The following is a 27,737-nucleotide window of genomic DNA, read 5'->3' on the forward strand; positions in this document are numbered from 1 at the left end:
CGTTAGGTTAAGACTCACACTGCTAGAATGTCATCCATAGAAAATTAGACAACAACATTCAATCACAACTGAAGACAACTCCTCTTCACAGATTAAAAACCCCCCGATGTGCACACACACAAGATCAATTTCAATATCGGCCATGGACAGCAATAAAATGTTGATGTCAATAGTCGAAATAAAAATCTGAAGGATGAACCTATTAGTGGCAGACATTTACTTAGTATTCAGCCAAATGGCAAAATGACATTCTAATTCAGACACCTTGTCAGAACAGTGGAAGGAAAAAATAGATTTAAATTGATAGGATCAACTATAAAAAAAACATGTGCTGATCCAGTTGGGTCCATTTACAATGCAAAATGATAGAGGGCCTGGGGCAGCAGGTGGATATAATAAGGAGAGATTGGGTTGCTTGAGCTATAAATGTAGTCATGTGTAATGAGGTGCTTCTTGCGGCACTATGGAAGGAAGAACAATTTATGATAATTTATCTTCCAGTAGCAATTCCACCTTTAAATGCACATTTTGACCCCAGATGAACATGATAAGCATTGTAGTTTTCCAGTGTACATTCACCAACCTGGCACAGACGATGGTGCTGAGCCTCTAAAGTGGGGGTTGATGTGGATGTTTTTGGGTTGTTGAGGTGGCTGCTGCTGCTGCTGCTGCTGCTGCTGCTGCTGCAGCTGCTGCTGCTGCTGCTGCTGCTGCTGCTGGTGGTGGTGGTTATGATGATGAGGGAAACTGGGTGGCGGGGAGCCCATCAGTCGTGAGGGTGGGTCCATCTGGGGCTGCATAGGTGGCGAGCGGTGAGTCATGTGCGGTGGGATAAGAGGTTGGAGGGGCTGCTGGCCATGTGGCCGTCCGTGCTCCTGAAAGGGGGAAGGTCCTCTCGGCCGGGAGGGGTGGTGGTGGTGCTGGGAGTACAGCGGCTGTTGATGGGGAAGAAGAAGGAGAGGCATCCGAGGGGACTGATGGTATGTGGAGAGGGATGGGAATAAAAAACAACCACACAATTAGCCAAGCAAGAATATATACATTTGACATAACTGCATAATACCATGTGTTGACAAACCGTTCAAACAAATGACATCAAATCGTACTACTTTTTATCAGTTTACTAGCTTTAAGACTACGCTTCTTCCGGATGAGGTTACATAACACAGCATTTGTAAACAAGCCAAGGCAGAAATTGTTTCAATAAGGATTGTGTTCAACATTGGGGAGTACTCACTCTGTGATACAGCAATATTCTGCTGTATTACTGCTATTTCTATGACTTTGTGAAATATTGTCATATTTAGTTGGAGTCGCTATGATTGTTAATTTGTGCAAGGTTGCCACGGTCATTAAAACGGCTGTTTACAGTTTGCTCGGTTACATTTTTGAAACCAAAAAATATAACATCTCTAGCTAGCTTACTTTAGCATTAGTGGTTTAAAAAAACACACATATACACACAAGTATAAATAAATAAATAAATATATATATATATATATATATACACACACACACATATATATATATAAATACATGTGTGTGTGTATATATATATATATATATATATATATATATATATATATATATATATATATATATATAAAAACACACACACATATATAATATATAAATACACATACATAATATATAAACATACATACGTATAGAGCTGGGCGATATTTCAAATATACTCGATATATCGTGGGTTTGTCTCTGTGTGATGTCGGAAACGACTATTGTTGTGAGTATTTGAGTGCACGTTCTAACACAGTTGCTTTTAGCTGAGGGCATTACACTACAGGCTTTTCTGGGTCTTTCTTGCCTCTCCTCACAGAGCGATTAAACAAGCACACCTGGTTAGATACGTCACATACTGTCACGCGTGCAACGTCATACGCCCTCGCCGAGCAGAGAGGTAGCGGCATGGGTAACGTTAGCAGTGGCAGGTGGTGCAAGCGGAGCGGTGCGAGTGGTAATACGAGAGAGAGAAGGTGCGAATATGGTAACAAATGGAGAAGGAAGAATTCATTCCCAAGAAAAACAGCACGGGGTCCGTCGTCTGGCGGTGGTTTGGCTTCAAGCGGGAAAATGTTGAACAGGCAACAGTAATATGTCAAGTATGCGGCAAAACAGTTGCTACAAAAAGTAACAGCACCACTAATTTGTAGCATCATTTAAAAAGCCCCCCACTAGAGAATAAGGAGTGCTTGAAACTCTGCATGACAACATCTCCGGCCGGTGCCACACCCAACAAAATGCCGAAGCAACCAGCACTGACCCAATTGAGCCTGGCATCTTCCATTTCCACATCAACACCGTATGAAAAAAATAGTCAAAAACAGGAGAGAACGTCCGCAGTAACCTACCACATAGCGAAGGACATACACTATTTGATTTCCTATTATGCAGCTAATTTGTATTTTACAGTTTTTAATATCTTGTGTGACATCATGCACAAAAGTGCACTTTATTTGTTTTAAAATATTGTAGTGGCCTTCTGTACAAAAAGTGCACTTTAATTTAGTGTTGTTTTGATATGTCATCTTAGTGACATCATGCACAAAAGTGCACTAATAGCTTGTTTTAAAATGTCTCTGACTATCTTGCACTTTCTGTTTTGGAAATGACATGAATGTTTGTGCCACTGCTTAATAACTGTTTAATGAATAAAGTTTAGGTAAATTGACTTAGTTGTGATTTCCCTCTCTGCATGAAAGTTTAAAATGAGCATATATTAACGCAGTATGAACAAGAATGTTTTAATGTAGACACATAGAATCATCATACTGCTGTGATTGTATGCATCAGGTGTTCATTCAAGGCTAAGGCAAAATATTGAGATATATATTGTGTATCGTGACATGGCCTAAAAATATTGAGATATTGATAAATGGCCATATCGCCCAGCCCTACATACATACATACATACTGTATATGTAGACACACATGTATATATATTTTTTAAATGTCAATAGTTTTTTGTTTTTTTTACAATTACTAATCATTACACGGCCCTAATAAAAAGAGGCAGTCTCAGATAGGGTATTTGATATGGACGATATATGATAGGATATACATTTTGCCAACCAAATTGTTCTTAATACTATGGTCATATCGTGATAATGCATTTTGAAGACAAATTGTAGCTGTGTCCCCCAAATTTGACAGCGAGAAGCTAATGACTGCCGTCCAAAACACAAGGTAGCAACCAGCGAGACAGCAGCTAACTACCGTACTTCTCTCCTCCATGACGGCAGATAGAGAATTTTTTTTACAAGTATTATTATCACAGGAGGACTGAAGGCTACAATGTGTAGTGTATGGCGTCCTGATTTCATACAAATATCGAAAATAACGATACCAAGTATAGTATCAGTGTATGGTCACTACAACAGTGATTTAATCAATTATAGCTAATGTTAGTAGCAAAATTTGCCAAATTTCTCTCAAACGTTATTAGGTTCAACTCAATCTGAAATTTGTTACAGCTGTGTGGAATCAACTACATCCATGTTCTAATGTCTTTCAGAGTTTTTTATCCAACAACCTGATGGAGAAAGATGTTGTGCAATGGGGAGTGTTGCATAGTGTCGCTAACACTAGCTCATTACAATTAGTTTCAGTCAACATTGTTTTTACGTTTGGCTATACCCATGTTGTACTTTGGTCGCCGCATGTTCTCTTCACCATTCCCTTGGCTATACCCATGTTGTACTTTGGTCGCCGCATGTTCTCTTCACCGTTCCCTGGGCGTGTGTTTTTATTATGAAGGCCGTGAGGGGCGCAGCTTGCATGCTGGGAGCAGGAGCGTGGGATATAATGCTATCACTTTGGCAACTCTAAATTGGCCCTAGTGTGTGAATGTTGTCTGTCTATCTGTGTTGGCCCTGCGATGAGGTGGCGACTTGTCCAGGGTGTACCCCGCCTTCCGCCCATGTGCAGCTGAGATAGGCTCCAGCACCCACCGCGACCCCGAAAGAAACAAGCGGTAGAAAATGAATGGATGGACTTTGGAAAGTTAGCGCCCTCTAGGCAGCCGCGTAAGTGTTGCAGACAGGAGTGGCGTGGCTCGGTTGCTAGAGCGGCCGTGCCAGCAACTTGAGGGTTCCAAGGTTTGATCCCCGCTTCCGCCATCCTAGTCACTGTTGTCGTGTCCTTGGGCAAGACACTTTACCCACCTGCTCCCAGTGCCACTCACACTGCTTTAAATGTAACTTCGATAATGGCTTTCACTATGTAAAGCGCTTTGAGTCACTAGAGAAAAGCACTGTATAAATATAATTCACTTCAATTACTTGCAAGAGGGGTGATGGCATTCATGAAATCGCATGTCCTATTCTGCTGTATTACCACAATTTCTCATGATATTTGGACTATTGGAATCAATGTGATTATTTTGCAGAAGGTTACATTTTCGCCATACAAGAGCATGAATTAAATGACACACAAATGTAGTCACGGGTGAACAAACACGCTGTCGGTTTCACTTCAGAAACATTTTGAGTCTGTGTGTGTGATTTATGTTATGAATTCCGTCGGTTATCATTAAACACTCTGCTCTGAGCGATCCCATTAGTCATCCTGTGACTGTGCTATGACACGTGCATGGATTTGTGCTACGGCTTAAACCGCCTCCTCCAATCGTGTCAAAAAAGGAGAATCGAGCTGCGCTTGGGCACGATTGAGTGTGCTCACACTCAGTAAACGTTGCGAGATTGAGGTGTTCAGTGGTCCTGAGCACGTGATTGGCCGAGTGGAGTACGCCCTTCAATGTTGTCTATGGATATTGTCATTCATCCAGGTCATTGTAATCTCAGGGCATTCAATCGATCGCAACTGGACTGTTTGGTTTGTCTCAGAAGACGTTTCGCCTCTCATCCGAGTAGGCTTCATCCGTTCATGCTCGTAGACTTAGATTGGTCAGATGTAGCCCTTGAATGTAAGGGTGTAACGGTACGTGTATTTGTATTGAACCGTTTCGGTACGGGGGATTCGGTTGGGTTCGGAGGTGTACTGAACGAGTTTCCACACGGACATATTAAAGGCCTACTGAAACCCACTACTACCGACCACGCAGTCTGATAGTTTATATATCAATGATGAAATCTTAACATTATAACACATGCCAATACGGCCGGGTTAACTTATAAAGTGACATTTTAAATTTGCCGCTAAACTTCCGGTTCAAAACGCCTCTGAGGATGACGTATGCGCGTGACGTAGCCCGGGGAACACGGGTATGCCTTCCACATTGAAGCCAATACGAAAAAGCTCTGTTTTCATTTCATAATTCCACAGTATTCTGGACATCTGTGTTCGTGAATCTGTTGCAATTATGTTCATTGCATTATGGAGAAAGAAGCTGAGCAAGCAAAGAAGAAAGTTGTCGGTGCGAAACGGACGTATTTTTCGAAGGAAGTCAGCAACAACAGTACACAGCCGGCGCGTCTTTGTTTACATTCCCGAAAGATGCAGTCAAGATGGAAGAACTCGGATAACAGAGACTCTAACCAGGAGGACTTTTGACTTCGATACACAGACGCCTGTAGAGAACTGGGACAACACAGACTCTTACCAGGATTACTTTGATTTGGATGACAAAGACGCAGACGTGCTACCGTGAGTATGCAGCTTTGGCTTCTAAACATTTGATCGCTTGACCGTATGTGCGCAACTTTTTTTTTGCGTATGTACGTAACTTTTTTAAAATATATAAGCTTTATGAACCTTGGGTTAGGTGAACGGTCTTTTGGGCTGAGTGATTGTGTGTGTTGATCAGGTGTTTGAATTGTATTGGCGTGTTCTATGGAGCTAGGAGCTAGCATAAGAGCTAGGAGTTAGCATACCAAGGACGTAGGTGTTTTTATGCAGGATTAATTTGTGTCATATTAAATATAAGCCTGGTTGTGTTGTGGCTAATAGAGTAAATATATGTCTTGTGTTTATTTACTGTTTTAGTCATTCCCAGCTGAATACCAGGTACCATGAGTATGCAGCCTTGGCTGCTAAACATTTGATAGCTTGACCGTATGTGCGCGTCACGTACGTAACTTTTTAAAAATATATAAGCTTTATGAACATTGGGTTAGGTGAACTGTCTTTTGGGCTGAGTGATTGTGTGTGTTGATCAGGTGTTTGAATTGTATTGGCGTGTTCTATGGAGCTAGGAGCTAGCAGAGGAGCTAGGAGCTAGCATAACAAACACGTAGGTGTTTTTATGCAGGATTAATTTGTGGCATATTAAATATAAGCCTGGTTGTGTTGTGGCTAATAGAGTATATATATGTCTTGTGTTTATATACTGTTGTAGTCATTCCCAGCTGAATATCAGGTACCGTGAGTATGCAGCCTTGGCTGCTAAACATTTGATAGCTTGACCGTATGTGCGCGTCACGTACGTAACTTTTTTAAAATATATAAGCTTTATGAACCTTGGGTTAGGTGAACGGTCTTTTGGGCTGAGTGATTGTGTGTGTTGATCAGGTGTTTGAATTGTATTGGCGTGTTCTATGGAGCTAGGAGCTAGCAGAGGACTAAGGAGCTAGCATAACAAAAACCTAGGTGTTTTTATGCAGGATTAATTTGTGGCATATTAAATATAAGCCTGGTTGTGTTGTGGCTAATACAGTATATATATGTCTTGTGTTTATTTACTGTTGTAGTCATTCCCAGCTGAATATCAGGTCACCCCCGGCTCTCACAGCATCTTCCCTATCTGAATAGCTTCAACTCCCCACTAGTCCTTCACTTGCACTTTACTCATCCACAAATCTTTCATCCTCGCTCAAATTAATGGGGAAATTGTCGCTTTCTCTGTCCGAATCTCTCTCACTTCATGCGGCCATCATTGTAAACAATAGGGAACTTTGCGTATATGTTCAATTGACTACGTCACGCTACTTCCGGTAGGGGCAAGCCTTTTTTTATCAGATACCAGAAGTTGCGATCTTTATCGTCGTCGTTCTATACTAAATCCTTTCAGCAAAAATATGGCAATATCGCGAAATGATCAAGTATGACACAGAATAGATCTGCTATCCCCGTTTAAATAAAAAAAAATCATTTCAGTAGGCCTTTAAGTAGCGTACCGCACGTTGTGTAAACAATGCACACTGAGGCACAACACACGGCATGCGAGCAACGACCGGGCTACTACAACATGCAAAAGCCAGAGCTGTGAAACCCTCCTGCCTCGTTAAGATCTACCGTTTGGGAACATTTCGGTTTCGCGTGCGATACAACAATGGATAACATCGCTTCAACGAAGAGAAAGATGAACAAACTCCCACCGCATTCATGCAGCCTCTCCCCAGCGAGTCAGGCAGGGCTAAAGCAATAACAAATGCCGTTGGTGTTTTTATAGCAGAAGATTTAAGACCATATTGCATTAAAAACTAGATTTTGACCCACTTCTATGGTGGAAGAACGATGAGCCCATATATCCTCTTACTGCCAAGTTACCCAGGCACTACCTCGCCATACCTGCTACCTCCGTGCTCAGCCAAAGGGTATTTTCCACAGCTGGAGACTTTTTAACTGCAAGCAGGTCTGCTCTTTCTGCAGACAATGTGGATAAACTGATTTTTCTGGCAAAAAACATGAAAATTGAGTGAAAGTCACCAGGGTTAAAGGCTGGGGGGGGAAAAGAAAAGTTAATCGGAGGCTGAGTTGACTTGAAACTGTTTAATGTTGCACTTTTTGTATGTAGAAGAAAAGTTTTGTCATTTTATTTAATCTGAGCAACAACTTGAAGCAGTTTAATATTGCACTTTATATGTGGAATTGTTGCACTTTATATGTAGAAAGGTTTTGTTAAGAAACCAATTCTGAGCCTTATCTTATTTAGTTTTTTTTTATATATGTTGACTGCATTAACCCTGACAATCGACCCTGTGTGTATATGTATGTTATTGTTATGTTAAAATGATAAAGCCATTGTTTACAAATTTTGGTAAATAAATTACCAGAAAATGTATATTTTGTTTTTTTCTTACTGTACCGAAAATGAATTGAACCGTGACCTCTAAACCGAGGTACGTACCGAACCGAAATTTTTGTGTACCGTAACACCCTTATTCAAATGTTCCACTGTATCCAGAGAGACGACAACCTTTAGTTTTACCTGCTGCATGCCCATGTTGCCTCTCTGATGGAACTTGTGGTTATTCATTCTTCCTCTGTTTCCTCCTCTCAAATTGTGCATTCCAAAACTGGAAAAGTTTCCTCTTCCTCGGCCCCCATAACGGTTTTGCCGCTTCTGCTGTTCTTGTTGCTCAAACTCGATCAGATCTTTTTTGGCCTTCTCTGACAGTTCTGAAGGAAAGAAAAGCCCACTTATTCAGACCTTTTGAATCACGTGACATGTAAGACAATATGTACCGACCTAATGTTTCAGGGATATTCCTCCTCTTTGTGCTTGTGTCAGCCAGACGCACAACACCACTATCCTTTCTCTCGGATTTGAAGCGGATGCGGCCGGACCCTTGGTCTTCATCCTCCTCATCATCGGAGTCCTCCTTTATTTTTTCTTCAGGCACACCTTCCTTTTCAACCTAAGGACACATTTTCACGTAGGAAAAAATCCCAGATACAGATGATCAAATATTTTTACGGCATGTACTGTATATGCTTTTTAGCCATACATTAATTCAATCATCCTAGCATTAGCTGGTAATAATCGGCCACCAGACCGATATTTTAACTTATAAGTAGCTCATCTGTATTGTTTTTAAAGGGGACCTATGAAGATTAATGTCTTTTAAATGTTACATTGTTTGATACTTGTGTTAAACAATGGCAAAGCATCAAATCATAAGGTTCATGCATTTTGGCCTGAACTTGTAAATGCAGTGGAAACACAAACCACACAGTTCTACAGGAACCTACAGATATATGTAAACAGTGTACATTTTCAAAATATAAATGATGCTAATTTTGGGGAGGGCGGAATGTGGTTTCATTTGTAACTTGGGAACGCCTCGACGAATGAACATCATGCAAACACTCCAAAAAGGGGTTATGAATGTGACTGCGAAGGAAAATTTACACCAAAGCATATGCAACATATATTATTTAGACCACAAGGAAGTGTTTTCAATGTAGATTAAAATCAGCATAGGTCCCCATTAAGGAAGAGTTTAGTATTTGCTTAGTTTGAGTCTAAGGCAAATTGTGAGCTTTAAGTCATGGAATGAGTCTCCTGGCATACCACATCTGTGTCAAAGACCTGAGAGCCCGCTGCAGAATCTTCTCTTGCTTGCTGATCTTGATCCCCCAACTCCTCCCCCTCTGGGGGCACTTCCTGCTCAGCTCCTTCATTATAAGAGGTTTGGTATTCATTGTCCTGTCGACATCAAAGGTATTCAAAATTGTAAAATTACCGGATGTTGGCATCCTCAATACAAACCTCAACATTGTAAAAAAAAGAAAATGCTGCAAATTGCAAAGAGGCAAATATAAAAATATTATATAAAGGGTTTTGGGGAAGAGCCATGTAACCCCACCCCCCTCCTGATAGCAAATTACCATAACAGTGGGAGCACAGCTTCATTACTATTCCTGACAGCATTTGAAATTCAATGAGATGTAAATGCTTGACACGATATAGAGAACTGTAGGCAATAGGGCTGCAGCTATCGATTATTTTAGTAGTCGAGTAATCTATTTGTTTGTTTGATTAATCAAGTAATAATATGAAAAACTTTATTGCCTCAATGCTTAAGGAAGATATTTGAAACAAAGTTTTTTCCTGATGATCTTTATTATTTCTTCTTAGTATTACACAAACATTGGAATTGCACTTTTAACATGTGTGCAAGGGATGGGTGATATGGCCTAAAATCTATATTACAATTTACATTGCAGCCTCCTGCGATACCGATATATATATATAAGAAGTGGGGGGAAAAGAATAGATTTTTACACGCATTGCAATTCGGTCGATTATAAAATCGATTAGTAAACATCAATAATCGACCATCGAATTTAGGGGTGGACGATTATGGCAAAAATTATAATCACGATAATTTTGATTCAATTCAAATAACAATAGCAATATAAAAACAATACAATTCAGTTTTCCAGTTTGTTTTGATTCGTTTTTTTACCTTTTATACTTATTTTAAAACCATAGAGTGTTTGCTTTTTGTGTCAAATAAAATGTTTGTTAATTAAATGCAAAAATCCTCACATTTATTGGTGTAATACATGTTTAGACAATGTTGACCAGTATTTTAGGTAAAAGCACAATAATTGTGTAAATGTATCAATAAGTGCTTTAAGTATGACTGAAGTATGCTGATAGCAACCCAACCTAACCCCCCGCCCCAACCCCCTACGCATCCCACCCCCGGATTGTAAATAATGTAAATAATTCAATGTATATACTCTGATGATTAACTTGTGTGATGACTGTATTATGCTGATAGTATATATATATATATATATATATATATATATATATATATATATATATATATATATATATATATATACACCCGACTTAAACAAGTTGAAAAACTTATTCGGGTGTTACCATTTAGTGGTCAATTGTACGGAATATGTACTGTACTGTGCAATCTACTAATAAAAGTTTCAATCAATCAATCAAAGTACATTATGCTTGTGTAAGGTACTTTTTTGAAACCTTCATTTTGTTATTGTAAGTAAAGTAATGCAGATAGTTCTAAAATGTGTCTGACTGCAGCGAGCCACCTCACAGACAGATCTGACCAGCTCCTTTATTTCGGGGAACTTATGTACCAGTTGTGCACACATTTCCATGAATTCAGTAATTAAAATGGGAATTTTCTTATTAAAAATGCACTGTTTTTAAAAGTTGCAAGTGATGAACCCTTAGTGAAACGAAAAGAAATGTAAAACTGCATCAATATACATAAATAAAAAATGCGTCAATAATCGATTTTTAGTCGGATCATAGCTCCTGAATCGTAATTGTGATCGAATCGTGAGATGGCCAAAGATTTTCACTTCTAATATATATTGTGATATATTATTTGGTGTATAAATGTTGATAGAATCATTTCAAAACAAGTTACAAAGGCTCCTAATTTGGATGCTGACATATGCAGGAACGTAATGTGTCATTTACAGTTGTATTAATATTTAAAAATGATTAATAATCTACTTTCTAATTTACTGTTAATATCTGGTTACTTTCTGTTGTAACATGGTTCTTCCTATATTTCTGTTAAAATGTAGAAAGCATTTATTTTTCTGTTGTTTGGATACTTCACATTAGTTATGGGTGGTACTTAAAATGTGGGTATCGATCCAAGACCAAGTAGTTATCGGGACAGTATTGGTCATACCAGTAAGTTTTCATGCACTAAATGAATCCAATTTCTAATATAATTCAGCTCAATGTAAGATTTTTACATTCCCACATAGCTAAATAAGCGGAACTGACCACAATTGAACCCTAGGGTACAAAAGGCACAACAGTCACATTAAAGTAGAGCATGGAAACTGGGACTTCACGTGTAGGTGTGAAGATAGAAGAATCTTAATTATTTGAAAAATAAGACTCATTTAGTACATGGAAAACATACTGAACAATATTTTAAAATTTCAATCATTATTGAATGATTGCATTTTTGATCACTATTATAATCAGACAAAAACACAGGTAGGGGGTGTAACAATATAAATTAAATATTTTAATTATTTCCACCTATTCGCTCTAATTTAAATCCTTTGGTTTTTGCTCTTAAAGCCCTCCTGTGTCCAGTGACTAATGTCCTTTTTTTGATCGTAAAAATATCAATCTGACCACTTTAGTATCGACCAAATAATGAAATGATACTTGGTATTGTTACTGTCGATATTTGTATTGATAAGCCCACATTTCTTTACATTCGAGAGCTCTAGCTTGCGGTTAGCGGCTAGCTTATATTCCTACGTGGTGTAGTGTAGCATGTTTAGCTATATTGCACTAATAAATGTGAGGATTTTTGCATTTAATTAAACATTTATTTACATTTTATTTGAGACAAAAAGCACATACATAGATTGTCACTGAAGGCATCAAAACTATGAAAGAACACGTGGAGTTATATAGTTAACAAAAAAAGATGAAATAACTGAAAACATGTTTTATATTTTAGTTTTTTCCAAAATAGCCACCCTTTGCTCTGATTACTGTTTTGCACATTCTTGACATTCTCTCGATGAGCTTCAAGAGGTAGTCGCCTGAAATGTTTTTCACTTCACAAGTGTCATAGTTTTGATGCCTTCAGTGACAATCTACAATGTAAATAGTCATGAAAATAATGTAACCGCATTGAAATGAGAAGGTGTGTCCAAACTTCTGGCCTGTACTGCACATAAATTAAAGACGCATCAATAATGGATTTTTAATGAAATTGTAGCTCCTGAATTGTAATCATAATTGAATTGTGAGGTGCCTAAAGATTCCCACCTGGAGTTACATCCCCTGCACCATTGCTCTTAGCAGCAGAAACTATGTCTGCATAGTATTAAAAAATCCAAGCACTCCATGCGGTCTGAATTTCTTCAATTGTTTTTAGTTTTTTAAGTTAGTCATTAAAAAAATAAAAAATAAAAGTTAAAGTACCACTGATAGTCACACAAACACACTAGGTGTGGTGAAATTAACCTCTGCATTTGACCCATCCCCTTGTTTTACCCCCTGGGAGGTGAGGGGAGCAGTGAGGAGTGAGCATCTCGGGAATATTTTGGTGATTTAACCCCCAATTCCAACCCATGATGCTGAGTGCCAAGCAGGGAGGTACAGGGTCCCATTTTTATAGTCTTTGGTATGACTTGGCCGGGGTTTGAACTCACGACCTACTGATCTCAGGGCGGACACTCTAACCACAAGGCCACTGAGCAGATTAAATTTGATTAAATGGTTAATCAAAGCAACAGAATATAAGTTAAAGCTTTTTCCTAATACAATTAATCAATAAGTATTTGCAGCCCTTGTAAGCAAAAATTGAAAAAACCAACAAAAAAAAACAACTATGTACCTTTTGCAAATAAATCATAACATAAGTCCCGTAAATGACCCACACAAACAAACAGACATTTTAAGAGATGACAAATCAGTAGTAGCAACCTAAACTGTGCTGGTGTCACAAACAAGCAGGACCATTTAACAAGTTGCTTGTGATGAATAGAAACATCTGCACACGTGCACACAAACAAACACACACACGCAACACGTTCATTAGCTCTCCAAACAGTGGCAGCACAAAGTCAAAGAACAAAACAAACACTCTGGCTTAATCAGATAGATGCACTGGGATGCTCCCGTAAAAAACAACAGCTTAATCCTTTTAACTGCTCAGTCGAGTGCTGTCAAATACACCACAGCTCTGCACCTTTGGGATGGCCCAGCCCTCTTAGGTCCAGCATCAGTGACCTTTGACCTCCCAAATGGACAAAAAAAAATATCTTAAAAACATGTGGAAAGTCTGACTGCAGACTTTCCTGCAGGTGTTGCAATACTTAGGGTCCACATTGTGTCTACCTGTCAGGTGGCAAACAGCATGACACCTTGCTAAATGGACCACAGCGGACATTTGCACAGGGATCAGTGCTTATCTTTGATCCTCTTAGTGTGGGAGAACAAATGAGAGCGTCACCATCAATCATGAGAGACATGTATAGGATGTCCTCAGGAAGGTCAATAATCTTTTCACCTGCATGAGGCTTTATCAGATGTTGATAAAAGCCACCCCCCACCCCCACACACACATTAACCTGCGGGCCTGGCAGCACATCTCCCCGACACAAAGCAGCTTCTCTTATTTACCCCAAAGATACAAGGCCCAAGGTCACAATGGCTCTTGGATTTGGAGGCCTGCTGCCAAAAAAAGCTGTCCAGACAAACTTTGTCAGCATGATAGCGAAATTAACTGGCGATACCCAATCTAAACCTCTTCTACACCCAAACGCCGACTCCTGAAGAGATAGATTTCTACACCGGGACACAAAAGGGAGTGAGACAGACAGGGGTGGGTCCATGCCAGTAAAGGCAAAAAAAAACTCACTTGAAAGTCGCCGTCTAAGGGCTCATTGATTTGGATGTCGAGCACTTCATCCTCAGCATGATCCACTTGGTTTTCATGCACATCCTGCTGGCTGTAGTCCTCCGCGTAGTCCTCGTCACCCCCGTGCTCCACATCCCCTGCCTCCAAGTGGTCTGTGCCCAGCTTGACCATGGCGTCTGAGGGCTGGACGAAGGACGTTCCCAAACTGTACGAGGCGTTGAGGCTCACATCCGGACCGCTGAAAACCCCAAAAATTGGACTGTTCACACAACATGTAAAACACATCAAGTGTCTCCAACTTTCACCACCATTTGAGGGGGGAAATGGAGAGGTGAGCTATTTTGTGTTGTTGTGCAGTAGTATTATTGTCCTGGGTATGACGTTAAAGTGGAGGCTCCTCTATAGGGTCTTGGGGCACTAGGAGGTTAACCCCTTTACTACTGTAACCCCATGTGGCCCTTGGCAAAGGCCTAGTACCTGACTGCCACCTAGCCAGGGATACGGTGAAGACCTCAACGGCGGAGCAGGCGGAAGACGGTAGTGTAAGGCTGCAGCAGAAAAGGGTCCCCAGTCATCCTGGACTCCATGCCACTGGACCCTGACCCGATTCTGTCAAGGATCGTGTGGTGACTGTCTGTGCACCAGTCTCCCCACGTAAAACAAAGTCACGCACAGGCATCCTCCATAAAAGGGATACACCCCTACCAGGAGGATTGTCATACTCGTTCGAGTGACCGCGGATAATAATAATAATTTTTGTAGGATTTTGGTGTTCAGCAAAGTTTTGCCCTGGCTTTCGTTCACTGTCTCAATTATCATAAAGCCAAACATGGCTGGACAATAATCAAATTTTGATTTAGATTTTTATTATGGCTCCCCTCGATCAGAAAAATATCAAAATTGAATAAAAAAAAAAAGAGTAATGGGCAAGGTAACGTGCATGCAAATTCCTGAGTTTGTAACGGTGAAACAGATGAAAAGCGAATGAGTGGCAAAAAAGAGCACATCTACTAGAAAAGTGGTTCTCAAACTTTATTCACCAGGGTTCTCAAACTTTATTCACCAGGTACCACCTCAATAAACACTTGGCTCTCCAAATACCACCATAATGACCAACATTAAAATACATTAGCGCAGTAGGAGTAAGCATTCATTAAAACATCCATCCATCCATTTTCTACCGCCTGTCCCTTTCGGGGTCTCGAGGGGCATCTCAGCTGCATTCGGGCAGTAGGCGGGGTACACCCTGGACAAGTCGCCACCTCATCACAGGGCCAACACAGATAGACAGACTACATTCACACTCACATTCACACACGAGGGCCAATTTAGTGTTGCCAATCAACCTATCCCCAGGTGCATGTCTTTGGAGGTGGGAGGAAGCCGAAACGGAGGTATTACTTAACAAGTATATTTAATATTTTGGGATTATTTTGAATAGTATTTAATGTTTTTTAATATTTTTATTTTATTTACAGTACAGGCCAAAAGTTTGGACACACCTTCTCATTCAATGGGTTTTCTTTATTTTCATGACTATTTACATTGTAGATTGTCACTGAAGGCATCAAAACTATGAATGAACACATGTGGAGTTATGTACTTAACAAAAAAGGTGAAATAACAGAAAACATGTTTTATATTCTAGGTTCTTCAAAACAGCCACCCTTTGCTCTGATTACTGCTTTGCACACTCTTGGCATTGTCCCGAAGAGCTTCAAGCACACCTGTGAAGTGAAAACCATTTCAGGTGACTACCTCTTGAAGCTCAAAGAGAGAATGCCAAGAGTGTGCAAAGCAGTAATCAGCGCAAAGGGTGGCTATTTTGAAGAAAATAGAATATAAAACATGTTTTCTGTTATTTCACCTTTTTTTGTTAAGTACATAACTCCACATGTGTTCATTCATAGTTTTGATGCCTTCAGTGACAATCTACAATGTAAATAGTCATGAAAATAAAGAAAACGCATTGAATGAGAAGGTGTGTCCAAACATTTGGCCTGTACTGTATATTGTAACAGACTGGGTCCTATGTAATGTTTTGTTCCACATGCATTTTATTCAATGTTTAACAGTTGTTGTAGTTTCCCATGGTCTTGACGAATTCATTGTTACGTGCAGCTTTCTCTGCCAATGTTCGTCTTTGTTCAGATGTGTTCTGCGTGTTGATTGGCTGGGAGGCCAATCATTCGGTTCCCACGCGTGTTGATAGAGTGATAGTAATGACAGAGTAAGATGGTTCTGTTTGTGTCTTAAATTTTTATTTTAGCGTGGACTACAGCCTACAGTAGTGGGATTATAACTACTTCCATTGAAGCAAACAATCCATACACCCACAACACATCTTACCTGCTTGTGTTGTGGGTGTTAAATCAATGTACAATCAGGACAGCAGTCGCAACTTGAGAGGCTCTCTCTTCATTTTTTAACAGCCTTAAGTAATTTTAATGGTCAAGCTGAGAACAGCAGCACACCTTTCCCCTTCACAATATTAGCAGTCTGACTTTGCTTACAAAATAAAGGTACAAGCATTATGTACTTGAAGCACTTAGTGATACATTTAGAAAATTATTATGCTTTGACTTGAAATACTGGTAAACATTGTCCAAAGATGTATTATTGCACCAATAAATGTGAGGATTTTTGCATTTAATTAACAAACATTTTATTAAATATTATTAATGACACAAAAAGCACACACTCTATGGTGGTAAATGAGGGTAAAAAGAAAAAAAACAGAATTTAGAATAATAAGAACGGAAACATTTTAATGTTTTTTTATATTGTTATTTTAATTTTTTTGCTGTTACTCTTACCATTTAACTTCTTGTTGTTTATTCCTTTTTAATTTATATCCGTTGTTCTTTCAGATTATATTTAGAGTTGAGTTTTGGTGGTACAATAATTATTAAATAAATGAACAATTGTGTTATTCATGGGGATTTCAATATCATTTAAAATAATTGTGATTATTTTTTTTGTCATAATTGTCCAGCCCTACTGCGCATTACAATCAAGTTTACCCTCATATCTTCCCCCAAATCAAGTGCCCAAACAGAGAATTCTGTGCATTGGGTAGTCATTTTTTATTGAGCACAATTGCAAAATAAGCGACCGTGAGGCCAAAGAAAGTTGTGAGGGCCAGCATTTTGACTAAAAGGGTGAGAACCACCATGGAATTCAAGAAATAACTCATATCAAAATTGATAGACAGATAGATAGATTTTCGTACAATTCGTTCCCCGTCTGACCTTTTGGAAACCTGAGGTACCACTGTATTGACATGACTGGCAACATTTATTTACAGAGCAGATCTGTCACCATTGTCTTGCCTTTGTGTTAAGAGAATACCAATGCAATGGCGGGTAAACAGTTGAACAAAAGCATTTGACGCAATTAATCATAATACCCTAATTAACAAATTCAGAGAGTTGGTCTTGAACTGGGTAAGAAGCTACTTAACCAACAGAGAGCAAAACGTAAAACTACGCGAACATACGTCTACAGCTCTAAATATATTTTGTGCCATACACCAGGGGATCAATACTGGGACCAAAGTTGTTCAATCTCTATACAAACTACATTTGTAAAGTTACAAAATACTTAAAATTACTACATTTTTTTTGTTCAGAAGAACACATGCAGAAGGAAATACAAATAATAACAGAAGAAATTATCAAATTAAAGTGATAGTTTGACAAAAAGAGACTATCCTTGAATCCCAGTAAAACTACAATAGTTACCAAATAATGCTATTTGGTAACAGCAGGAGAGAGAGTCAAACACAAATACAAATAGAGTAAGCACTGACAGGGTAAAATAAATTTAATTTTTGGGTGTATTGATAGATGATAAAATTAACTGGAAATTTCATAGAAAATATACAACATAAGGTAGCGAAAAACACTTCAATGATGAATAAACCTAAATATGTTCCTGACCAAAACCCACTCCTTATTCTCTTCTGATCATAATAAAAGACAAAAAATATCTAATTTAAATATTGTGTTGATATTGTTAGACTGTCAGTAACACTCACGATAAATACATTGTAAAAAGTACAGTTAATACTGTACATGTGATCGGTATCGGTGTTTATATTGGCTAATCTTACTCGTGGATGATCGGTATCAGAGTTGTCAGCATTAAACATTGATCGGAACATCCCTAACAGGTACAGTTTGTCAAATACACTTTTGTTTAAGTCTTTCTTACCACCAGTTGTTCACTAACTACAATTAAAAGTACTTTTAAAAATTAAATAAATAAGTCATTGATTATTGGTATCGGCCTGGAAAAGTAAAAAGTGATCTGTATTGGCCTGAAAAAAATTAATTTTAAATAAAATATATATTTAAATAAAAATAAAACCATAAATGATTTCAAAACAACTAAAACGTTCCTCCATTTAAAAAATTAACCACACTATTTGTTGTAATTGATGAGCATAATGTACAAGACAATTATGAATAAGTCTGGCAGGGTACATTGTGGTTGTCTACAGGCACAATTTTTGGCTCTGCGCGCCATAGTAAAACCAAATAAATGGTAATTGTGATATAACATTATCAGGGAATAGACTTAGACTTCCTTTTTATTGTCATTCAAATTTGAACTTTACAGTACAGATAAGAACGAAATGTTGCATTAGCTCATGGTAGTGCAGGATAAAAAAGCAATAAGGTGCAGATATAAATAAATAGATTACTGTACAAATAAATATATTGCACTTTTGCATATGCATCCACGTTTATGGATGTATGTTATATTGTCTTTATATTGATAATACTTTTATTTTGACGGTGGTTTTCTCCCTCGTCTAACTTCTTGTGGTATCCGTAAAGCAGTCAGAGGCATACTAGCTGAAACACGGGGGAGTTTTACAGTATGTATGTCAGAGCTCCTGTTTGTTGTTCCTTAACACGTTGTGCCTTGAAAAACTGTGCCTGTTTGATGACAGTCATTTGGACGTATGAGTTTGTAATTGTGGGAATACTGCTGTGTGACGTTAGCTTGCTTTCTGTTCAGTTTGCTGTTAATTAGCCGGTATCTTTGTTACTCGTTAGCTTTACTCTTTTACAAAAGCAATGCTTTCTGTCTCTCCTCGTCCTCAGTTACTGCATATATTAGCCCGTGTTGTGTTTACATTGTTAACTCTTTCACATGGAAATCATATTTCATGTGTAAGTTCGTAACCTTGTGAATATTACATCGGGTTATTTATGTACAACTATTTACATAAGTTTGAGCATTTGTTTACATGCAATTGTGTGGACTGTATTTGTATGTGTGTAGTGATGCCATGCAGCATACATGCATGGGAATTCATTTTGCAGTGTTTCTTGGAAAATATATTTTTGTATTTTCTTTATACAGTTTTACAAAAATAGGAAAAGAGACAGAAAAGAGGATAAGTGTATTCTCTGCAAAGAGCATTAAAGTTTCTCAAATCCAAACCGTGGAATCGGTCTTTCTTGGGATAATCATGTTATCTGTCAACCTGTTTGTATCAAGGACACAAGAGTAATTGTTTACCTCATAAGATCATCCTCATCGCTTTGAAGAAGTGCATCGGTGAGCTCCTCATCTTCATCTTCAGAAAGGCTCTAAAAAACATGGGAAAAATATGTTAAGCCATTTTTTGGACTGACCAGTTAGAGGCAAGGGATGCGGGGCATTAGAAAATTAATTTCCATCAATACTGTATATCATCTTACCCTTTTACCCGACGGTGAATCTTCCCCCAGTAAATCCTCTTCCAAGTCACTTTTAGGGAGAAATACAAACCATAAGAGATGCACGCAGACACATAACAGAAACTTTGCTATATGATTAAAAATACACTATTTTACTTTAGTAATGATATATTTAACAAATGTTTACTCCAGTATACACTTCATGGTTTCTACAGGTTTCAGCAAATCTAATGTAATGCTTTGTAATGTGGTTTTCAATGCCACTTAAAAAAATGTAATGCCATTTCCTACTCAGATAGTTATTACATATAGTCAAAAGTAGGGTTGATGTTTGATAAGGAATTATCGAGTTCGAGCCTATTATCGAATCCTCTTATCGAACCGATTCCTTATCGATTCTCTTATCGAGTCCAGATAGGTTGTTGTATATGGAAAAAAACACACAATATTTGGTTTAACAAAAGCTCACTTTTATTATATAATAAAAAAATAAAATCTAATAAATAAATAAATATTGACTGTTACCCTCCTAAAAAAATTAAATAAAATAAATAAATATTGACTGTTACCCAAAGTATATTAAGTGGGATTTTTCAGAGAAACAAATATATACAGTAACACAAAAACAACCTGTCTCTGTGATCACTATAGGTGTATAAATAATAATATAGTGTTAAATAAAATCAGTACCTTGGGCACAAAACTGAAAATAATACAGCTCTCCAAAAAGTGCACTTCTGCTGCTATTTGACATAACTGTTTGTTATGATGCTTTGACATTTTTGCACTTTATTTCTTTATTGAAAGAAAATTCTATGAAGAGAAAAGTTGTTTGCAAATGTGGTTACAGTGCTAAAAAATTAAAAGTTAAAGCTAAAAAAAGAAATGCACTTTATTGAGTTAACATTATTTCTTTATAGGGGGAAAGATGTTATGAGCTAGAGAATATAACAACTACACTACCCAGCATGCAACGGGAGTGACGAGCATGCGCGGTAGCCCCGAAAAGTGTTGCATGTTGCCACGCTGTGAAAGTAAACGTCAAGAACTCAGCCAACACGCCTCGTCTGCATTATTTATAATTAGACAGACAACACATATACAGTGTGATTTTATTTTGTTTACAAGGAAAGAAAAACAAAAGTTAAAAAAGGGAGATGTGTTGTATATATATATATGTACAGTATGTGCTGCGGTTGCTTTAAGAACGTTGTGACAGCTGCCGTAAAGGAGGTGCGTTGCTAGCCTGGTTGCTATGTTTCCGGTTGGTCGTAAAAGTGTTCGTCATGTGTTTTACCCTGCTAAAATCTCTCAGTAAAGTTATTCGATGGATTATAGCTTTTGTTTTGAACTTTATTACACCTTGGAGCGCTTTTTCCCGTCCATTGTTTTCCTGCTTTCGCTATCTGCGCCTAATGACTGAGGTACGTGATGTCATTTCTTGTGATGTCCCACGGAGCATTTCTAGTCGGGACGGGATTCGAATAAAGAATCAACTCTTTTTCTTTACTATAGTGGTCTCGATAACGGGTACCGGTTCTCAAAAAGGGATTCGAGTCCGAGGACTCGGTTCTTTTCTTATCAAACAACCGGGAAAACCGGTTTCGAGTATCATCCCTAGTCAAAAGTTTACAACTGTCTGTATACACAAACTTGTAAGCATTTAACAATGACATTGAATAATTGAAACGTTTACACGAACTGTTACCATCTAGTGAATTGGCTCACAAGACTGACTTTTTTGCAGTGACAGTAGTTATTGCGGTGACAGCAGAAGTTGCTTTGTTGGTCAGGCCAAAATACATTTGAAAGGGTTAATTGCCGCTTACCTATAATGGCCGACTCGTGATTAGCTAATAGCATGTGTCATTTTACCGCATTGATGCCCACAGAGCAAAGTTTGGAGTCTTTTTGCTCACGTCTTTCTAGTCTTTCTGGGTTTACCATCGACTCCCTTTAAACAGAGTTTGAAAAGTTAGCCAGCCAGTCACTTTAACTGAAATTTGCATTTTCCCGACATGTATTCATTCATGTTCTCGCTTAAAGGGTATCGGAACTTTTTTTTTTTAAATTTTGCCTATCATTTACAATCCTTATGTAAGACAAGAACACATATGTTTGTTTTTTTAATGCATTCTAAGTCGTAAATAAACAGTAGCAAAACAACAGAGTCAATGGGAGCGCCCCTATTTCGCCCACAAAGCCCTCTAAATAAGAATTAGTTGATCAATATCATATCCCCAGATGTCCTTTTTAAAATGTTATCTCTTTGAAACATGCTGTGAAAATTAATCTCTTCTATACGCCTTATAAAAGCCACACACTGGAGGATACATTTTTGTAATCAGGATACAATTTAAAGATTTGTTACAAAGCTTCTGAGAATAATAATAAACATCATGCATAAGAATGCAAAAATGCACGTGTTCAGGAATGGGTGACTTATTTAAACATTTTAGAAAAAGACATGTCATAGAACACTGATAGGCAAACTACGGCCTGTGGGCCACATCCGGCCCGATGGTGCCTTTAACCTGGCCCGCCAATACTTAAAACAGAATTGAGCAAAGATCTTTTATGAGAATTGCTACAAGAAAACTGATACTCGACTTCGACGCACTGGCAAAAATGGGTGATTAACAACACTGCTCCCACTTAAAGAGAATTTAAGCCTAAACTCTTTAATACCATTTTTATGTTTCTTTGAAGATATTCTTATTCAATGTCCCCACATCTTCAAATGTATATAATTTCCATTTATCTCAAAATGAGAAAAAAAAGTTTTACCCTATATTATTACATTTTATTCTTATTGTTATCCTGATTTTCAACATGTTTATTTCTTCCTTTTCCTCAACGCAGCACGAGCTATATACATTGGTACTCCGCGATACAAGTGTTTTTCCGGATACAAGCTGTCTGTTTGCTAGTTGTTATGCTGAGGAAAAATGTTCATTACAAGTAGGGCTGGGCGGTATACGAGTTATACCGGTATATTTTAAAAAGCGATATGTATACGCTTAAAACTAAGGCTGCACGATTTTGAGAAAACATTTTATTGCGATTTATCTCCTCAAAACTGCGATTAGATTTTCGATTTTTATATTTTATACATAAAAATGCATACAATTGCAAAAATAACGAGTGAAGATATTTTTGCCTCAATTTGCCACACATTAGAAAATTTTGCAATAATTTACTTTCAAAATGTTTGGCTTTATGCAGACAAGAGTCAGATCTTTTGTCTACATCATGCTGTTTAATTGAATATATATTACATAAAAACTTTAGTGTTTATATTGAATGTAATCATTATATATAATAATATGCAAATAACCATTTAGGAGGATATCAACTTTTATTTTTCAGTACTGTAGAATTGTTTACCATTGTACTGTAATTGGAAGGTAAGTAACTTTATCCTAAACAAACAAAAAATAAAATGGACTCATTACTGTAAGCAAAAAATTTACCTGAAAAAATAGGGTAGAACGTTGTCTTTTCGTTTATTGTTATCACGGGATCACGACGGCATTCTTCCTTGTCGTCTGTGCTGATGGGCTTATATTGCTCATGCGATTTGAAGTTGAAATATTACCACAACGGGACATTTGGCTTTATAATCTTCTTCCTACTAATTTGTGTTACTTTGCGGCACTTCTCACTGGCGGGTCGCGAGACTCTCTGTACTGTATGTGTGTTGGCGGCGGCCCACTCTCGTCTTCACCGAGACAAAGATTTATTGTTAATTAATTCCACTGTTAAATAAACGCGCTCAGGTGATAGAGCGATGCACAAAGTAAGACGTCCTTCTTCCTGTTTGAAGTGAGAGACGAACAAACGCAAGGCTCATTTCTGATTCCCAAACATGGCTGTCACTCAAATGCCTGTGACGGACGAGAAAAAAAGCATCAGCCTCTTGCGGTTATTTACAGAACTAATTAAAAGCTCGATGTCGATTCGATTTTGATTGATCGTCAAGCCCTACACGAGACAATACTGCCATATCGATATCTTTTGATGCTGCCTTTGTTACGGCCGTTTGCTCTTCTCTGCGCGTGACGGGCACAGCACAGGGCATTGTCTGCTTTCATTCTCTTTGGCTTAACCCTGTCCCTTGCGTGTTTACGTAGGCTTCTCTGACGCACATCAACACAACACAAGAAACTTCTCAAAAGAATATTGCGGCTACAGTGCAGAGTGATGCAATGCTTTGGTGACTACATCTTTATTTACACATACGCCAATTTGCTTGAAAACCGATACCTCTCTTTGGAGAGACTATCTCCTCTGTTTAGGTTGTTCAGTTCCTTTTAGCGACTTAGCACAGCAGCCAGCGATAGCTCCTCTCTGCTGCTCGGTGTGTCAAATGCAGGGTGTCCCACAGCGCTTTGTTGTTAAGGCGAAAGAAGTCTTAACAAGCTGCTCCGCTTAATTCTGCCTGTTCCTCTGTCAGTACGTCTCTGCAGCACCCAGCATTGTCCCACCCACAGAACCATCTGATTAGTTGCACGCAGAGCTGTAACAGCCAATCAGCAGTGCGTATTCAGAACGCATGTAACAGCCAATCAGCAGTGCGTATTCAGAGCGCATGTAGTCAGTGCTCCTGCAGTCCGGTGAGCAGAAAGGTGTTCAGCAGGTAAGCATAATTATAATAAACACCTCCCAGTCAACTACTAGTAACATCACTATGAGCCCGTTGACGTTCTAGAAACATAAGCGGCAGCTCAGCTCGCTCGCAGTCCTTGAGGTGAAGGCTTATTAGCTTTTAGCGTAACGTTAGCTCATTTTGCGGTGTGTGTGCACGCGTGTGTTACGGAGAGCAAAGCCCTGTCTGTCTGAGAGAAAGAAAAAAATGACATTATGTTAAATGAAGAGTTTCCTGAAGGTGTCTCTGATAGTTGGTATAATAATGTAACTGCATCATAAAGCCTACATGAACTCCATGGTGTTCAGGGATGAATAGTCTCTCCTATTGCTATTGTACTATTTTTTCAGCTATAGTTACATTAATCATTAGTAATGCAGCAGCCTAGTTTTGAATGGCAGGGTCCCTGCTATCACATGTTGATAAAAAATATAACATTTACATAACAAAAATCAACTACAGGCTTTCCAAATGCTGTAATACATTAAGCATGATGAGTTGAGCATATGTCAGCATGTGGCCCCACTTTTAACTCTTTTTTTCAAATGCTTATTGCAACGCTTACTTACAGTAAGTCATTAATTTGACTTTGTAAGTCATTATTTTGACTTAGTAAGTCATAATAATGACATACTTAGTATCTCAGGTAACTAGGACTGTTGTGTTTTTACTTTACGAAAAAAAATATTGAGATATATATCCTATATCGCCATTCAGCAAATGGAGCAGAAAACACAACCAAAAATTTCAGGCTTCTTCACACGACGAAGCCGGCCTACGTCACCACAGTCTGTAGTCTATTGCCCCCCCAGGCTGTGGTGGCAGCGACGAGGTGGAGAGGTGATGGCGACAGGCCAAGTTACACCAATCCTTACACGCACCCACCCCCTTCCCCGGTCTGCCCGCGGTAAGACACCACCTTAACTAACAAATTTTCTGGGGGAAACACTGAAATGTTTAGCTAAGTGCCTCTCCCCAGAGCCCGTGTGGCCCAAACTGGTTTGCTGCTGGGTGGCTGAAGAGTAGTTTCAAACTGTACAAGCTCCATCTACACCTGTGCACAAACGTGAGGCTATAAACCTAACGTTAATGAACAAAATTAACCAAAACTGCTTTGACAGGGTAACGGCTAATTACTTTATAAGAAGAAACAACACATTACTACTTACAAAAAAAAGTAATCTGAGTACTCTCAACACTGGTTATCCAACTATAAAACACTTAGGCAACCTTAAGCACTTTGCACTTGCACCTAAAGATACCGATATATAGCATATATCGGCATTAAAAAAAACAATGGGATAACAGTTTTTGCCCACATCGCCCAGACCTTGTTACAAGCGTCCCCTCCGCTAGTTAGCATAGGGAATTCCACAGTGAACCCCGTAAGATTTGCGCAAAACATCCGGTCTTAGCTAGCTCACTAGCAATATCTTTTAGCTACAGATCGACATAACTTTGTTTTTACAACTATGAGAAGGAAGAAAATAAGCGTAAAGGACATTGCAGGGTTTTCCCCAGATTGCCAATATACCTTTGGCGGTGGGGGCGTGGTGAATATGATCATCATAATTTGCATAATAGGCAATGACACATAATTTACCGTATTTCCTTGAATTGGCGCAGGGAATATAGTATTCGCACGTCTAGAATTACTGCCGGGTCAAACTCGTTTCTCAAAATAATTAACGCATGCTTGGCCTTATCGCCAGTTCATTATTAACGCCGGATCAAATTCGTTTCGCAAAATATTAATTTTATTATCGCATGTCTATAATTTTAGCCGGGTCAAACTCGTTTCGCAAAATATTTAGCATATGTCTAGAACAGGGGTCGGCAACCTTTACCACTCAAAGAGCCATTTTGACGAGTTTCACAAATTAAAGATAATAATGGGAGCCACAAAACTCTTTTGAAATTTAAAATGAAATGACACCGCATACAAAGCTTTTTTTTTTACTTTTGGGCTATGTTTAAACCAAGGGTCTCAGACACACGCTCCGGCCTGCACCTTATTAAGACAATTTAATGTTGGTACGGCCCGCGAGCAGGGGTGCAAACTAACTTTTTGACCAACTCGCCAAGTGGCTAGTAGGTGAAAAAACATACTCGCCAACCATATTTTTTACTCGCCAAATGCCAAAACAAACTATTTCCTTTACCATTGTATTCCGCCATGTAGAAGTGTTCACGTCACATTAAAACCAATTCTACAACCAACCAGGGGCCACAGTATAGTATATAGAGTATATAGATTCTTTTTTTTGTGTAATGTAAATATAAACACAGGACACAGCTAACAATTACCTGCATTGCCAGACGTAGTCGGTGATGGGTCGACCTTTCTTGGCGATGGCGTGCGCATTTCGGAAAAGAAGCTTCATCTTCTGGGTGTTTACGTCCGAGAGTTTAGTGAGAACTTGCACCGAGGGCGCTTCATGGAGTGGGGCAGACTTGGCTTGCTTTATTTTCATATTTTTGTCGTGGTTGCGAGTGCCTTCATGTGATATTATACTTTCAACTTTCATCGAGGAGCAGCCCACAACAAAGTGACTCGCCTGACTTTTTTTGTCCTTTCCAAAAGTTGTGCACACAGTGCAAAACATGATGTTGTTCTTGACAGTCAGCCAGTCGCGTTTTTTCCCTGCATCGTCGTATAGCCACTTCGTCTGAAACTTTCTCCCCCCAGTTCCAGCGCTGGTCGGTTTGGGTTTCGCAGCATTCGCATCGCGACCCCCCTCCTCCTCCTCCTCCTCCTCCTCCTCCTCCGTCCGTGCCTTTTTAGCTATGGGTTTCAGGAAGCGCCACATAACGATAAGATTTATAGGCTTAAGGCTAGGAAGAATGATTGTTAGCTATTAAGACTCGAGTAACGTTACCGGTACACTCTGTGACTGTCGCCTGAGAGATATCCCTGTAGTGCGCGCTCTAAGCTAACTACTAGGCTAGCTAACTGCCGTCTCTTAGCAACTAGTCTACGGAACGTCGAACGTGACATCACAACAAATATGTGCTTGGTAAAATAATGATCTCCGTGTTGCTTTAGGTACCGGTAAGCGCTGCATTATTGCTGTTGTGAACCTCACTTTTTCAACTCGCCAGCGTGGCAAGTTAGGCAAATATTTTACTCGCCAAAGCTAAAAATAGCTCGCAAATGGCGACTGGCGAGTGTTAATTTGCACCCCTGCCCGCGAGTTTTACTTTAACGGCGCTTGACAGCGTCATACTTGCCAACTCTCACAGTCTTTCCGGGAGACACCCGAAATGTAGGGCGTCTTGGTACTGTTTTTAGCGCCCTCTGCAGTCTTTGCAAACAGTGTACCTGCTCGGCCACATGTTGAATGCAGCTACTGC

At 38.9% G+C, this 27,737-nt stretch overlaps 1 protein-coding gene across 2 annotated transcripts in view; it reads right to left on the reverse strand.

Annotated features, from left to right (window-relative positions):
- Positions 1 to 27,737, reverse strand: part of rbm33a (RNA binding motif protein 33a) — a 73,174-nt gene that overhangs the window by 38,946 nt on the left and 6,491 nt on the right. Inside the window, exons 3-9 of one of the 2 annotated variants that reach the window (XM_062021632.1) lie at positions 19,757 to 19,805; positions 19,575 to 19,645; positions 14,040 to 14,277; positions 9,230 to 9,346; positions 8,387 to 8,555; positions 8,126 to 8,316; positions 584 to 974 (exon numbers count right to left, since the gene is read on the reverse strand). In XM_062021632.1, coding sequence (XP_061877616.1) covers positions 584 to 974; positions 8,126 to 8,316; positions 8,387 to 8,555; positions 9,230 to 9,346; positions 14,040 to 14,277; positions 19,575 to 19,645; positions 19,757 to 19,805 — 1,226 coding nt within the window. Of the gene's footprint in view, positions 1 to 583; positions 975 to 8,125; positions 8,317 to 8,386; positions 8,556 to 9,211; positions 9,347 to 14,039; positions 14,278 to 19,574; positions 19,646 to 19,756; positions 19,806 to 27,737 lie in introns of both variants that reach the window. The other variant, XM_062021631.1, reaches the window with a different exon arrangement.

The sequence above is a fragment of the Entelurus aequoreus genome, linkage group LG15 (genome assembly GCF_033978785.1).
Source record: "Entelurus aequoreus isolate RoL-2023_Sb linkage group LG15, RoL_Eaeq_v1.1, whole genome shotgun sequence".
NCBI classification, from domain to species: Eukaryota; Metazoa; Chordata; class Actinopteri; order Syngnathiformes; family Syngnathidae; genus Entelurus; species Entelurus aequoreus.